The sequence below is a fragment of the Neolamprologus brichardi genome, chromosome 9, assembly GCF_056152115.1.
Source record: "Neolamprologus brichardi isolate AB-2024 chromosome 9, ASM5615211v1, whole genome shotgun sequence".
Lineage (NCBI taxonomy): Eukaryota > Metazoa > Chordata > Actinopteri > Cichliformes > Cichlidae > Neolamprologus > Neolamprologus brichardi.
Window position 1 is genome coordinate 26,428,551 of NC_142112.1, and position 14,386 is coordinate 26,442,936.

The 14,386-nt window shown below is 42.0% G+C and overlaps 1 protein-coding gene across 1 annotated transcript in view; it reads right to left on the reverse strand.

Moving 5' to 3' along the window:
• Positions 1-386: 386 nt before the first annotated feature.
• LOC102798044 (collectin-12-like) overlaps positions 387-14,386 on the reverse strand; it is a 42,971-nt gene continuing 28,971 nt past the window's right edge. Inside the window, exons 3-10 of the mRNA XM_006795035.3 lie at positions 12,782-12,904; positions 4,511-4,597; positions 3,360-4,403; positions 2,730-3,227; positions 1,880-2,016; positions 1,685-1,794; positions 985-1,130; positions 387-879 (exon numbers count right to left, since the gene is read on the reverse strand). Coding sequence (XP_006795098.2) covers positions 860-879; positions 985-1,130; positions 1,685-1,794; positions 1,880-2,016; positions 2,730-3,227; positions 3,360-4,403; positions 4,511-4,597; positions 12,782-12,904 — 2,165 coding nt within the window. The 3' untranslated portion in view covers positions 387-859. The remainder of the gene's footprint in view (positions 880-984; positions 1,131-1,684; positions 1,795-1,879; positions 2,017-2,729; positions 3,228-3,359; positions 4,404-4,510; positions 4,598-12,781; positions 12,905-14,386) is intronic.

The following is a 14,386-nucleotide window of genomic DNA, read 5'->3' on the forward strand; positions in this document are numbered from 1 at the left end:
CTTCACTCTGGATCTAGAACTCAGCCACTGAGTACAACCACCCTGTGGATTTTATGTGTTTATTTGTGAGTTATTCCTTCATTTCTTTCATAGTTCTTTGTTTTGCAGGAAAATACCCAAGTGCAGCAAATGCATGAAGGATCCACAGTTTTTTATTCATGAACATATTTATGTATGTAATAGCAGAAAGTAAATCATACGTAAAGTCTTACTCTGTAAATTCGTTTACTAAAACTCAAGCTGATTGTGGCATTTTTCTAAGTTTATACGTGAGTACTATATTTTTTATTTCCTACTCGTGTTATATAGATGGTCATGAGGTTAGATAACAGTTTCAAGATAGCATATCAGCGACATTATGTTTTTTGCGCATCATTTTGCACACCTTATTCCTTTTTTTTTCTTTTTTTTTGGAATTATATAAAGAGAAGCATTACCAAAGTCCATTTGGCTTCATAGATTTCATATTTTCCTACAAAAATTGCATAATGAAATATACATTCAGATATTCGGTTGTACATTGAGTACTGTTTTATAAAATGTATTCCAAAAAAATATAAAAATATTTATATATATATATATATATAAATCAGTTGATTTGGTTATAAAAAAAAAGATTCTCTTCCTATCTTGGTCACCCTGCTGTATTGCACTCCTGGTAATGTTGGACTGGCTTCACTTTGGAGGAGAAAGGCATCTCATCAGCACTGGAGAGACGTTTACTGTTGCAGCCGTGGGCTCATTTCAAAATTGTCCCTTTGCTCTCTCCATACGGACTGTCCCATGTGCTGCGTCAGTTGGACCAGTGCCACACGGGTGCAGTCTAGCTGCTCACTGTGCACTCAGACTGAACACGTCACTATGATCCAGGTGATCTTGCTGAGGGAAAGAAAGAAAAGAAAAGAGATCAGCATTAAGGTAGTGAGCAAAAATATGATTACAATTACTGTGGAGTGAAAACGGGCAAGATAGATGATGACGCACAGGTCTCCATTTCCTTCTCGCAGATGTAGCTTATGAGATCTTCACAGGAGAAATCGTTCCATAGCGCTTCGTGGGTGAGACCCGCGCAGTCTTCTCCTTCTTCATGGCCGTGGCCCCAGTTGTCGGGCTGACCTGGCTTCCATTTCCTGCAGGCGAACAACAGAGGGCGATCGCATGTTAGATTTACTGTGTTTGATCTAAGAGCCTAGGAGAAAAGCAAATAAAATAAATCGCATCCAACAATTTTCCATTGAATATGCCTTTATTTTCGGTGGTTAGATCTGAAGGCAGATCCCTGTGGTTAACTTTTCTCAGTAATGCTGCATTAAACTTTTTCACTGTTCGTCTCATTGTTCTGTTTGCAGTTTTGTACACTTTAGTGTTTATCTCACTGTTCCCGAAAAGCAGTGAAACGCTCTCACTGGACGTGCCTCTATAAACAATGTTAGAATGAATTTGAATGTGTTTCTCTTGTTTAAATAGGCAGCAACGAGACTTGAGCACTGGAGGTCTACATTCAACTCTGTGCAATCACAAACTTTTCACAAGATTTTCACAGGGTTTTCAAAGTTTATTTTGTAATGTTTCATGTAACTGAAAACCTACAGTTGTTATTATTGTTGGCATTTTTATTGGAAAGAAGTTCTTATCTGAATCAAATATCCCTCTTGAGCATTTCCTAATTTACTGTAATACTGACGTGAAAGTAGGTTCATTCCCATCCAGCCAGCGCCACGTGCGCTCCTCTTCCCTGTCGGTCAGACCCATCCAGAAGTAACCTTTGCCAAAGATCTGCCTCTTCAGCCATTTCTGAGGTCACATGAGGACAGAAAGAAAGCTCAGTCAAAACTCAAATACTAGAGAGCAATGTCAGATTACAAGATGTGCGACTCACCTGTTCCTCCATGTCGTTGATGATTAATAATGAACCAGACATTGATTCACAGGTTGTCTTTGCATGATCAAAGCTCTGCAGGTCTTTGGAGAAAAAATAGCACTTGTCTTTGTAGTTTAGCCATTCAGCAGGGCATCCTGCAAGATATTGAAAAAGCATTGTACAATTTGTTTTTTTCTAAAGTGATGTGAGATGAAGAAAAAAAAAAAGCAGAAAGTACCACAAACCTGGCTCTGCCTAGCATTCCTGTAAAACATGTAGTTTTAACCACACAGTTATATATCTATATCTATCAAGAAAAAGTATGAAGAGACAGCAAACTAGACCACTCTAGTTGAGTCCCAGAATAAAAGTACAGAGCTGTAAAGGAATGTAACAGGTCTCCTGTGACTAAATTGGCTAGTACGCAAGAGGCTAGTTGGTGCTTTTTTAGCCTTTAGACCACAGGTGTCGAAATCCAGGCCTCGAGGGCCGGTGTCCTGCAGGTTTTAGATGTGTCCTTGATCCAACACAGCTGATTTAAATGGCTAAATTACCAACGTGTCTTCAAGTTCTCCAGAAGCCTAATCATTTGATTCAGGTGTGTTGAAACAGGGTTATATCTAAAACCTGCAGGACACCTGCCCTCGAGGCCTGGAGTTTGACACCCCTTGCAGACCCTAGTTAGCTACACTAACCAGCTGCTAGCAGTAGCTTTATATTTTGCATGGAGGCATGAAAATTGGTAACAAGCTAAACATGATACTAATATAGTGATATTCTAGTTACCAACCAATGTAAATATATGTATATATAAATGCTATCTGACTAAGTCAAAATAATCATTCTGAAACTGATTATGAAGTCATACCTGGAGCCCATATGGTAGGACCCACTGCCTCATCCTGCAGAGACACAGGTCCAAAAGGAACTGCAGGGACCCGGATTGGTAGTCCTGGTTGTCCGGGTGGTCCTACTGGCCCTGAGGGCCCTACTGGTCCTGGTAGTCCCCTTGGTCCTTGCTCTCCAGGGGGTCCAATTGGACCACGGATACCTGGTGGGCCCTGTACACCCTGAGGACCAGGTTGTCCATCTCTTCCAGGCAAACCAGCACTACCTGGTTCTCCTTTAGTACCAGGTGGTCCAGCTCTGCCTCCTGACCCTCTAGGGCCCTTTGACCCGGGGCTGCCAGGTATGCCTGGGAGACCCTTTAACCCTGGAAGGCCCGGTGGTCCTGGACTACCCTGCTCTCCTCTAGGTCCTCGGATCCCAAGAGCTCCCTTGTCTCCTTTCTCTCCCTTCTGGCCTGACTGACCAGGTAGTCCCTGAGGTCCTTTGTCCCCTCTTGGCCCTCTGGGACCAGGGGGACCTGAAACAAAAGAACATTCTCTAACTTTCTCAATTTAATCTTAGCAAGAAAGTTAAAATAAAATGTAAAATTTAAAACACGTATTAATATATATTATTAATATAATAAATTTTGCAGGCACACTTCTCATACCCTTTAAAATAGTAAAGTTGGTTATTAGTTGTGAATGCTTGGTGTCCACCAGCTTCATCTCCTCCATGACAATAGAGAGGCTTGTGACCTCCTTGTCCATACGCGCTGCCAGCTCTTCCTGCTGTGACCTCAGACTCGTTGCATCTGTCCTCACGTCAGCCATGCTGTTGTTGAGGTGTAGCAGGAAGTCTGAATGACGGCCAACTGTCTCTGAACAAATGCGTAAATCATTCAGGTTTAAATTGATTGCACCAAGAAGCTGTGTGGTGAAGCTGATGTTGCCGGTCACACGATCAATACTCTGCTCCGACTCATCCAGTCGCACCTCTAGGCGGTCAAACTTTGTAGATGTGAGGTTGCCGAAGTCCCTCTGCTGATCCATGATCTCCCTCAGAGTCTGGTCATGAACCTCTGCCAGGCTGCTGGTGTTCTGGAGCTGGTTAGCAATAAAAGTGAGCTGTGTCCCCACATCCTCCAGACTGTCATTGTTGGACTTAGCTAGAGCTGAGGTATTACTGGCCAAGATCTGCAGGTTTTCCACTTTGCTACGAAGCCACTCTGTATCAGAGCGGGACTGTCGGGTGTTCTGATCAAGGCTCTGAAAGTCATTGCGCATCTTATGAATAGCCTGGCTGGTGTCATCGACTGAGCGTTGCAGAGCAGCAATGAGGCCTCTCTGCTGGTCCTGAGTGAGGTTGAGACTGCTAATGCTGAGCAGCGCCTGATTTTGGAGTTTTACCTGCTGTTGGAGTTCTCTTTGCAACCTAGCTGTGTCTTCCTGTAGACCCTCAATGATGCTGCCGTACGACTGCAGACTGCCATTTACAGAGCGCAAGGTGGCTGTGTTAATGTTCAGCAGTCCTTGAATGGAGCCCTGGCTGCTCTGGATGTCTGAGCCAATGTTCTGCAGCTGATTCAGCTTAACTTGATCACTGCGGATGCGCTCTTCCACCGCAGACAGCTGCCTCTGGAGAGTCCAGATGTTGTTCTTAAAAGCCTGGATCTCTGTGGTGGTATTCTCCGACTTCTCTCCGGTCTGATCATCTAAAGATGCAGATTTGTACAGTAAATGACAAAAAAAAATATGTCGATGATTCACTGTAGTTTTTAGTTACAGCTTTTGACTTCAACGTGTGAGCCTAGATACATACCTAGCTTTTTCAAATCAGTCTCAACAGCAATGATCTTTCCTCCATAGTTTGCAATACCTTCAGACACACTGTCAACTCTTTGCACCACTGTAAAGAAAACAGGGCAGGCAAGACAAAGGTTAGCTTCACAGACTCTGTCTTTCATTAACAGACAAAACAGGTATGACAGAACTGCCTGAAACTACAGACACCGTATATAAATGGGATCAGAGAGGAAACCAATTAAAGTCTCTGACATACACTATAGGGGAGATGTGTCCACATCTCTTGGAGGCATGTAATAATGACAAACCCTCAGTAATGCAATCCCTTGGGTTACACCAGATTCAGACGTAAAGTGATATGGAGTTGCTGTGCATTGAAAAGGAAAAAGGCATTAATAAAGAGCGAGAGAGAGGGAGGAAGACACACTGATTCAGCAATGATGGTGTGGGTGGTCAGTGACCAATGCTTAGATGTTAGGTGCATAGGAGGACATTGCAGAGGGCCTTAGGGGACAGGAAGTGACCTGAGGGGGGGCTTCAGTAAACAAGCGGATCAAAGATGACCAGTGGAGACAGACTCTGTGGCAGGGAGGCTCTTCACGCCCCCACAGGCGACACAGGCATTCATTTCCTCTGGAATGTGTCTGGGATTCCAGGGATGCATCCCGCTTCTACCTCCAGTCTCACCAGGGGGACACATCCTGTAAGTGGGAACAGCATCGGCTCCTCTGCTGTGAAGCTGCATCTGAACTGTTTACTTCAGGATAACGGCTGAATCCAAGGGGTTTAATTATTGACCAGAAACTAAATATATCTTTTCCCCTGAATGGGAGCAAGCATCAAAATGCTTTAGATTAATGTTAGCATGAAGTGTGTCTCTGTTTAGTTTTGAATATTTTTTTAAAAAAAATGTACAGACTAAACTAGGACATACAACTTTTTAATTGGTGAGTTCTAGAAATCGTGGTAGGCTGGTTTTGTGGTTTGAACTGAGTTACAATAGCTGTTTTCATCTGTTTTCAGATTGTATGCTAAAAAAAAATGTCTGGAAATTTAATTCTGAAAATGTTTCCCGTCTTTGGCTTTTTAACCCTCTCCAAAACCCACCTAAACTTGTTTCTGGGAATAAGCAAACCAGTAAAACTGTCTTGCGATGCAACTGTACCACATTATTTTTTAGTTATGAATCTAAAAGGTCAGTTGGATAGGAAATACTGCACACACAGGAAATTTCCAGTAACCAGATGTACAATGAAGCTCCACAAACACCTAAAAAAAGCATATAAACTTTAAGCTCTGCAGACCTATCGTAATCTACACCTATGGCACATTGTTTCATTAGCAAACACACAGACACACACACACACAGACACACACACACACACTAACCTGGAAACTAAAGCTAAACATGAGCAGAAGCTTCTGGAACTTTTCCACATGTTCTGTTCATGGGCTGGCCTCAGGAGAGGATCATTGCATCACACAGTGGTAAAATTAACCATAAAACACACATGCAAAAAGCTGAAATTACAACAGGGCTGCAGAGTAAAGCATTATTTTGCCTCATAGGCCCAAATGTTGTAGAAATGAGCTGTTTTGTACTCAGTTTGAACTCTTTCCAAGATTTTGTGTGGACGGGTTCTGAAACTGTGTGTCGGCTCTGTCCGGGCGGTCTTGTAAAATCAAACTCTCTTATGCGACTTTTTAATGAAGTGAGTGAACTTCAAACTCCAGTGTGGGATTGCGCTGAATCTAAGAAGGCCAGCACATTAGCTAAAATGACAGCGACACTTTAGCATTAGCTGTCAATTGCAGTAAATTTCACTAGTTAAAACTAGACTCTGTCTGCAGCAGAAATGATGAATTGATCAATGAAATGTTTTTTGCTCATGAACCGAAAGACGGAATAATGTGCTATTTTTTCATTTAAAGTTAATCTATAGAGAAATGTCAGTATTTCACTCTTTGGTGTTTTATGCTTGGAATTCAGAAAGAGAGTCACAGGCTTCTGGTCCTTTTTCTTTGAGGAAAATTAATGGGACGTGAACCCATGAGCTCTGAGAATAACCTCATTTTGCTTTTGGTCCTGTCAATTGAGAAACAAGCTGCAGGAGAAAAGAGTGGGGTCACCGCCTCCCAATTACACTTCTGTGATTAAACTGCATCAGAACAAAAGAGCCACATACAGGACGTTTCTGTGGGTCAGTGATGGAGGACAGAGAGGGACACACAAGTTTACTGCGTAGAAGACTCTGGGTCTCACTACATAACCATCTGGAGCTGGGAGTGTGTTTAGGCTGAGCTGTGGTTCCCTTGACAGAGGAGTGCTTCAGTGCCAGTAAAAACCCAGTTTCAGTGGGTTCTGCTGGAGTTGCACTGAGTTCACTCACTTCTCATCTGGGATCAATTAGGCCTGCCTGAAAACATGCAGCGAGGAACAAGAAAGACCGGCTGAGCTCACAGCGTAGGGGGACATCATTGTTCGTGTACTCAAGGCACACAGATAAGCCCCAAACATGTTAACTTCACGCCATTTTCACCAATTGAAAATAAGACGGGGACATAGAGCAGTCACATATGGGAATGTTTAAGACAATTATAGCAGGAACATTCAGAGTTCAATCTTCCAAAAGACGGCGGGACTGCTTCCCGACCTGGAAAAAATTAGAAAAAAAAAAAAAGCCAACCAGGAAGTTCAGCTCCACAAAGCCTGAAGAACTTCTCCGGAGGTGTGAGCTTTGGGGGAGTTGGTAAAATAAACTGAGAGAAGGTTGCGGGGTGGAGAGAGAAAAGAGAGAAGGCAGACAGACAGTCAGATGAAGTTGAAATTTAAAGGGTATGTTCACCCAAATTACATACAAATACTGTACATGCTCACGACTGATGTTTGTAGTCATGCATACCATGGCCTCTTCACCTGCCCCTCCTGCACTTTCTTGCTCATTGTGTCAGATGTTTAGTTACTCCTCGGCCTCCTTTAGCAGTAATGATACTGTAGTTTTCTCTGGTCCCTCCCCAATCAGACCAGGAGTGACATGTTGAGCCGCATGTTCTCCTTAAATTGCTGGCTGTCTGAGCGGTGTCCCAGAAATGATGTGGGCTTCATAGATAATTGGCAAACCTTCTGGAGGAAACCTGGTCTTGTTAGGAAAGACGGCATCCATCCCACTTTGGATGGAGCAGCTCTCATTTCTAGAAATATGGACAAATTTATTAAACCCCCCAAAATATGACTATCCAGAGTTGGGACCAGGAAGCAGAGTTGCATTCTTACACGCCTCTCTGCAGCTTCTCTCCTCCTCCCCCCCCCCCCCCCCCCCCCCCCCCCAAACCCATCTCCATTGAGACTGTGGAGTCTCAAAAACCAGCAATAAACAATTTAAACATAAATAATCAAAAAGAAAGAACAATACAGTATCCACATCTGAACCAAAGAGTAAAACAGTGAAATGTGGATTATTAAATATTAGGTCTCTCTCCTCCAAGTCTCTGTTAGTACATGACTTATTAATTGATCAACAAATCGATTTACTCTGCCTTACAGAAACCTGGTTGCAGCAGGATGATTATGTTAGTTTAAATGAATCAACACCCCCGAGTCATTCTAACTACCAGAAACCTTGAAGCACAGGCCGAGGGGGTGGTGTGGCAGCAATTTTTCACATCAGCCTATTAATTAATGAAAGACCAAGACAGACTTTTAATTCATTTGAAAGCCTGATGCTTAACATTGTCCACCCCAGCTGTAAAACTCAGAAACCAGTCTTACTTGTTATCATCTATCGTCCACCTGGGCCTTACACAAAGTTTCTGTCTGATTTCTCAGACTTTTTATCTGATTTAGTGCTCAGCTCAGATAAAATAATTATTGTGGGTGATTTTAACATCCATGTAGATGCTAAAAATGACAGCCTCAACATGGCATTTATTCTGTTATTAGACTCAATTGGCTTCACTCAAAATGTAAAAGAACCCACCCACCACTTTAATCACACTCTAGATCTTGTTTTAACATATGGCATAGAAACTGAACATTTAACAGTGTTTCCTGAAAACCCTCTCCTGTCTGATCATTTCCTGATAACATTTACATTCACAATAATTGATTACACAGCAGTGGAGAGTAGACTTTATCAAAGTAGATGTCTTTCTGAAAGCGCTGTAACTAAGTTTAAGAATGTAATCCACCCACTGTTATAATCTTCAATGCCCTGTACCAACACAGAGCAGAGCAGCTATCTGAACGCTACTCCAACAGAGGTCGATTATCTTGTTAATAATTTTACCTCCTCACTACGTATGACTCTGGATACTGTAGCTCCTGTGAAAACCAGGGTCTCTAATCAGAAGTACCTGACTCTGTGGTATAATTCTCAAACACGTACCCTAAAGCAGATGACTCGTAAGCTGGAGAGGAAATGGCGTGTCACAAATTTAGAGGATCATCATTTAGCCTGGAGAAATAGTTTGTTGCTTTATAAGAAAGCCCTCCGCAAAGCCAGAACATCTTACTATTCGTCACTGATTGAAGAAAATAAGAACAACCCCAGGTTTCTCTTCAGCACTGTAGCCAGGCTGACAAAAAGTCAGAGTACTGTTGAGCCAACCATTGTTAACTAGTAATGACTTCATGAACTTCTTCACAAATAAAATTTTAATCATTAGAGAAAAAATTACCAATAATCATCCCACAGATGTAATATTATCTACAGCTACTCTTAGTACCATTGATGTTAAGTTAGACTCTTTTTCTCCAATTGATCTTTCTGAGTTAACTTCAATAATTACCTCCTCCAAACCATCAACGTGTCTTTTAGACCCCATTCCTACAAAACTGCTCAAAGAAGTCCTGCCATTAATTAATTCTTCGATCTTAAATATGATCAACCTATCTCTAATAATCGGCTATGTACCACAGGCCTTCAAGCTGGCTGTAGTTAAACCTTTACTCAAAAAGCCATCTCTAGACCCAGCAGTCTTAGCTAATTATAGGCCAATCTCCAACCTTCCTTTCATATCAAAAATCCTTGAAAGAGTAGTTGTCAAACAGCTAACAGATCATCTGCAGAGGAATGGCTTTTTTGAAGAGTTTCAGTCACGTTTCAGAGTTCATCACAGCACAGAAACAGCTTTAGTGAAAGTTACAAATGATCTTCTTATAGCCTCTGACAGTGGACTCATCTCTGTGCTTGTCCTGCTAGACCTCAGTGCAGCGTTCGATACTGTTGACCATAATATCCTATTAGAGCGATTAGAACATGCTGTAGGTATTACAGGTACTGCACTGCAGTGGTTTGTATCATATCTATCTAATAGACTCCAATTTGTGCATGTAAATGGAGAGTCCTCTTCACACACTGAGGTTAATTATGGAGTTCCACAGGGTTCAGTGCTAGGACCAATTCTGTTTACATTATACATGCTTCCCCTAGGCAGCATCATTAGAAGACATAGCATACATTTTCACTGCTATGCAGATGACACCCAGCTCTATCTGTCCATAAAGCCAGATAACACACACCAATTAGTTAAACTGCAGGAATGTCTTAAAGACATAAAGACCTGGATGGCCGCTAACTTTCTGCTTCTTAATTCAGATAAAACTGAGGTTATTGTACTCGGCCCTGAAAATCTTAGAAATATGGTATCCTAAGCAGATTCTTACTCTGGATGGCATTACCTTGGCCTCCAGTAACGCTGTGAAGAACCTTGGAGTCATTTTTGACCAGCATATGTCCTTCAACGCACATATTAAACAAATATGTAAGACTGCTTTCTTCCATTTGCGCAACATCTCTAAAATTAGAAATATCCTGTCTCAGAGTGACGCTGAAAAACTAGTTCATGCATTCATTACTTCCAGGCTGGACTACTAATTCATTATTATCAGGATGTCCTAAAAACTCACTGAAAAGCCTTCAGCTAATCCAAAATGCTGCAGCAAGAGTCCTGACAGGGACTAGAAAGAGAGAGCATATTTCTCCTGTTTTGGCTTCCCTTCATTGGCTTCCTGTTACATCCAGAATTGAATTCAAAATCCTGCTCCTCACACACATGGTCTTAAATAATCAGGCCCCATCTTATCTTAATGACCTTGTAGTACCATATCACCCTATTAGAGCACTTCGCTCTCGCTCTGCAGGCCTACTTGTTGTTCCTAGAGTATTTAAAAGTAGAATGGGAGGCAGAGCCTTCAGTTTTCAGTGGAACCAGCTTCCAGTTTGGATTCGGGAGACAGACACTATCTCTACTTTTAAGATTAGGCTTAAAAAATTCATTTTTGCTAAAGCATATAGTTAGGGCTGGACCAGGTGACCCTGAATCCTCCCTTAGTTATGCTGCAATAGACGTAGGCTGCCGGGGATTCCCATGATGCATTGAGTTTTTCCTTTCCAGTCGCCTTTCTCACTGTGTATGTATTAATAGACCTCTCTGCATTGAATCATATCTGTTATTAATCTCTGTCTCTCTTCCACAGCATGTCTTTATCCTGTCTTCCTTCTCTCACCCCAACCGTTCGCAGCAGATGGCCCCGCCCCTCCCTGAGCCTGGTTCTGTCAGAGGTTTCTTCCTGTTAAAAGGGAGTTTTTCCTTCCCACTGTCGCCAAAGTGCTTGCTCATAGGGGTTCATTTGATTGTTGGGTTTTTCTCCGTAAGTATTATTGTAGGGTGCACCTTACAATATAAAGCGCCTTGAGCCGACTGTTGTTGTGATTTGGCACTATATAAATAAAATTGAATTGAATTGAATACTGTATAGTTTTAGCCAATAATGTGGGGCTTATACTAAAAGGTGAGTAAAATTTAATTTCAGTCAGAACTCATATGGACAAAAGAGGCTTGTGATTTTCATTAGCATTACATTTATATTTGGTAGCATTGCTCTGTTTAGGGACACCCTCCTGTGTGCATACGTGGAAAGCTAGAAGCAGGAAGTGCTAAGAGTGACAACAGATATGCCATTGATTAAGTCAGACAGAGAATTACAGAGAGTAGGTTGCAGAGAGGCTTGCATAAGCGCAGTGGCATGCCTGACCGAACAAGATTTGTGGTACTCAAGACCATGAAATTGAAATGAAATTGAAATTAATTTGACTAAGATTACTTTAAGTTTATGACAGTTACTGAAAAATACTGGCAAGGAGCACTATAAAAAAATGAAAATGACTATAAAAAAATGAAAATGACAGTATCTATAGCAGATGAACAGTATGCAAAAGTTACATCAGTTACATCTGCCCCTTCAGTTGATCCATCAACAGTTTGCTGAAGCCTCATCAGAAATGGTCTCAGTGGAAGGGTGGCTGTCAAACAGCCATTGGTAAGGAAGGGAAACGGAGAGAAAAGACTGAGGTCTGCCAAATTACACAAGAACTGTATTGAAAATCAGTGGCAACAGGTCTTTTGGAATGATGAATCCAAATGTAAAATTTTTGGTTTAAATCATCAGTATATACCGAGGAGATCAGGAGAGAGTGTGTTACTGTTACAGCCATATAATATCAGTCATGGATTAGCCTCCCCAGAACCTAGATCTCAACATTATTAAAGCAGGTGGGATCATCTTGACAACAAACAATACAAAAGGCAGAAACATTGAAAGTAGAGCTTTGGATGTCCATTCACAATATGTAGAGTATTTGGAGTCAACCCCGCATGTGAAATGCACTGCCAGGCATATTTGTTTTGTTAGCTGTTTCTCTTGGGTTCAATCACTGTTTGTTTTTGGCAACATGAAGGTGAAATCTCTCACGTGACTCTGCAAGAAAGTAAACAAGCATTTTTTGCATAAAGTCTAAAACTCCTTGAGATTTATTTTTTTTTTTGGGGGGGGGGGGGGGGGGGGTAATTTGGTTTAACAGGGCGTTTATTTGTAACAGGAAATGTAGAGAGAGTAAATTGAGGGTAAAACTGCTAAGTTTCCCTCGTGAATGTGGCAGAAGTGTTGTCATACTTTCCATTACTGAAACATTGAATAATGACAATGAAGCATTGCAAAAGAACATTCATGTCATACTTGAGCATGCTGAAGTCCACTCAAGGGACAGAGAGCTGTTTGCCTCACGCACAGGAGGTCTCATACGGTCATGAAACAGTGAAGCTCTTGGCAGCACAAAGAGAAAATAATGATATGTTTGGATGGTTACTCCATCAACATAATGTAAGTGAATCATTTCAACATTTCAGAAAACAAAGGGCATCATTGTAGAAGTGTTTGCCATCCTCTAATTTATTCTGTTAGATTACAGTGATAGTGGAAAGGAGCGTGGTGGGCAGCTTGTTTTACCTTTATATCCAAGTATAGCAACAGCGATGGTGAGGAGTGTACACAGCACATAGAGCAGAGCTATGGAGGTCTTCAGTGCCCATTCATTCTTACACTTCGTGCACTGGGTGCCCTCCTGGATTCCTGCGTAAAAACATGAAAGAATACCAAATGAGTCAATACACTTTGCTTCCTATGGAGCATTTTTCTGAATCAGAAATGCCTAAAGTGTGTAGGTGGAGTTTGGTGTTCGCTAAGGACTCCAGGAGACCCACATCTGGATAAACAGCCCCGGAGTCTACATTAAAGAGGCCAGCTCTTCCCTCAGGGGTCCTGGTGGAGAAGCGACACAAAAACAATCCCCCCCACTGACTTGTTTAGACTCAGCAACATGCTTATTTTCCTGAACTTAGTCCTCTCTCAGCAAACTGCCTCTCTTTCAGTCGCCTTGTGTGAAAAGATTTCTTCCCAGAGAAACGGAGGCAAACGGTGTGTAGGTTTTTTTTTTTTTTTAATGCAGTGTCAGGACTGTGGAATGAAATTAGGGGCCCTTAGCGTGTGGGGACACTTTTGGAATATTCCTTTTCAAGGATATTTTTCATGACAGATGAGTGGCGAGCTCTACAGTGCTGACGGGAACACAGCTGCATTTCATTTTCAGTTCAGGGAGTGTGTGTGTGTGTGTGTGTGTGTAAAGGTTGGGAATGTAGTGTGTGAGTGTGTGTGAATTTTGTGGGTTTTTTTTTTGGGGGGGGGGGGGGGGGGGTATTTGCTTTTCGTGTACCTGGAATTAAATTTTTTATAAAGGAATACAAGATATATTCAGATTAACAGGAGCCAGTCAGTTCCCATCATATGTGGACCTGTAAAGTGCAAGAATCACTTAGTGCCAAAGGTTTAACCACACATTGCGCTCGAGTGTGTTTTATATGGTGAGGTAATTCTTAAATAAACTAAAAATCCAGCGCCGATTGGATCCTCAGTGTCCCACTGGGAGTTTCGATGCCAAAGTTAACAACATCATTTATTCTTATTGGTGTGAAGGGATTTTTTGTAAGATCACTGATTGTTAGACCTCAGTCAAAGACCGTGTCAAGTTGGAGAGGAGGTGGAACACCTGGTCAACCTCAACAGGAGATTTACTGTAAAGAGTACAAGCAAGTGATGGATGAAACTGAAAAAGGGGGTTCTAGATGTAATCGTTCCATGTGATTGATTCTGTGCAAACTCAAATGACACCACCATTACCTCACTGACCAGCAAGAAGACCTACTTTACTTCATATGCCTTAAGGTGCACTCAGTGTATCGGGCCAGTACCCACACTGTTAAAAGCAGGTCTTCAGTCGAGGTAAACCAACAAATCAGCCAAGCTGTTTTAACCTGTTGTAGAGGTTGGGATGTTCGCGGTAGATCTTTTGGACCCTGATGGTTGCAAATTGGGAGGTCCATGAATTGGACTTGACTGGAATTTGTCAACTATTACAAACCTTTGGGTTCTGGCATTTATGAGGATGTAATGATACAATGACACATGCCACCTACCAAAAAATTGCCACCCCCAGTGGCCCTTAATGAAGGCCTCCCCTAGCAGGACCCCTTCCCACTGCAAAATCTGCTCAGGAAA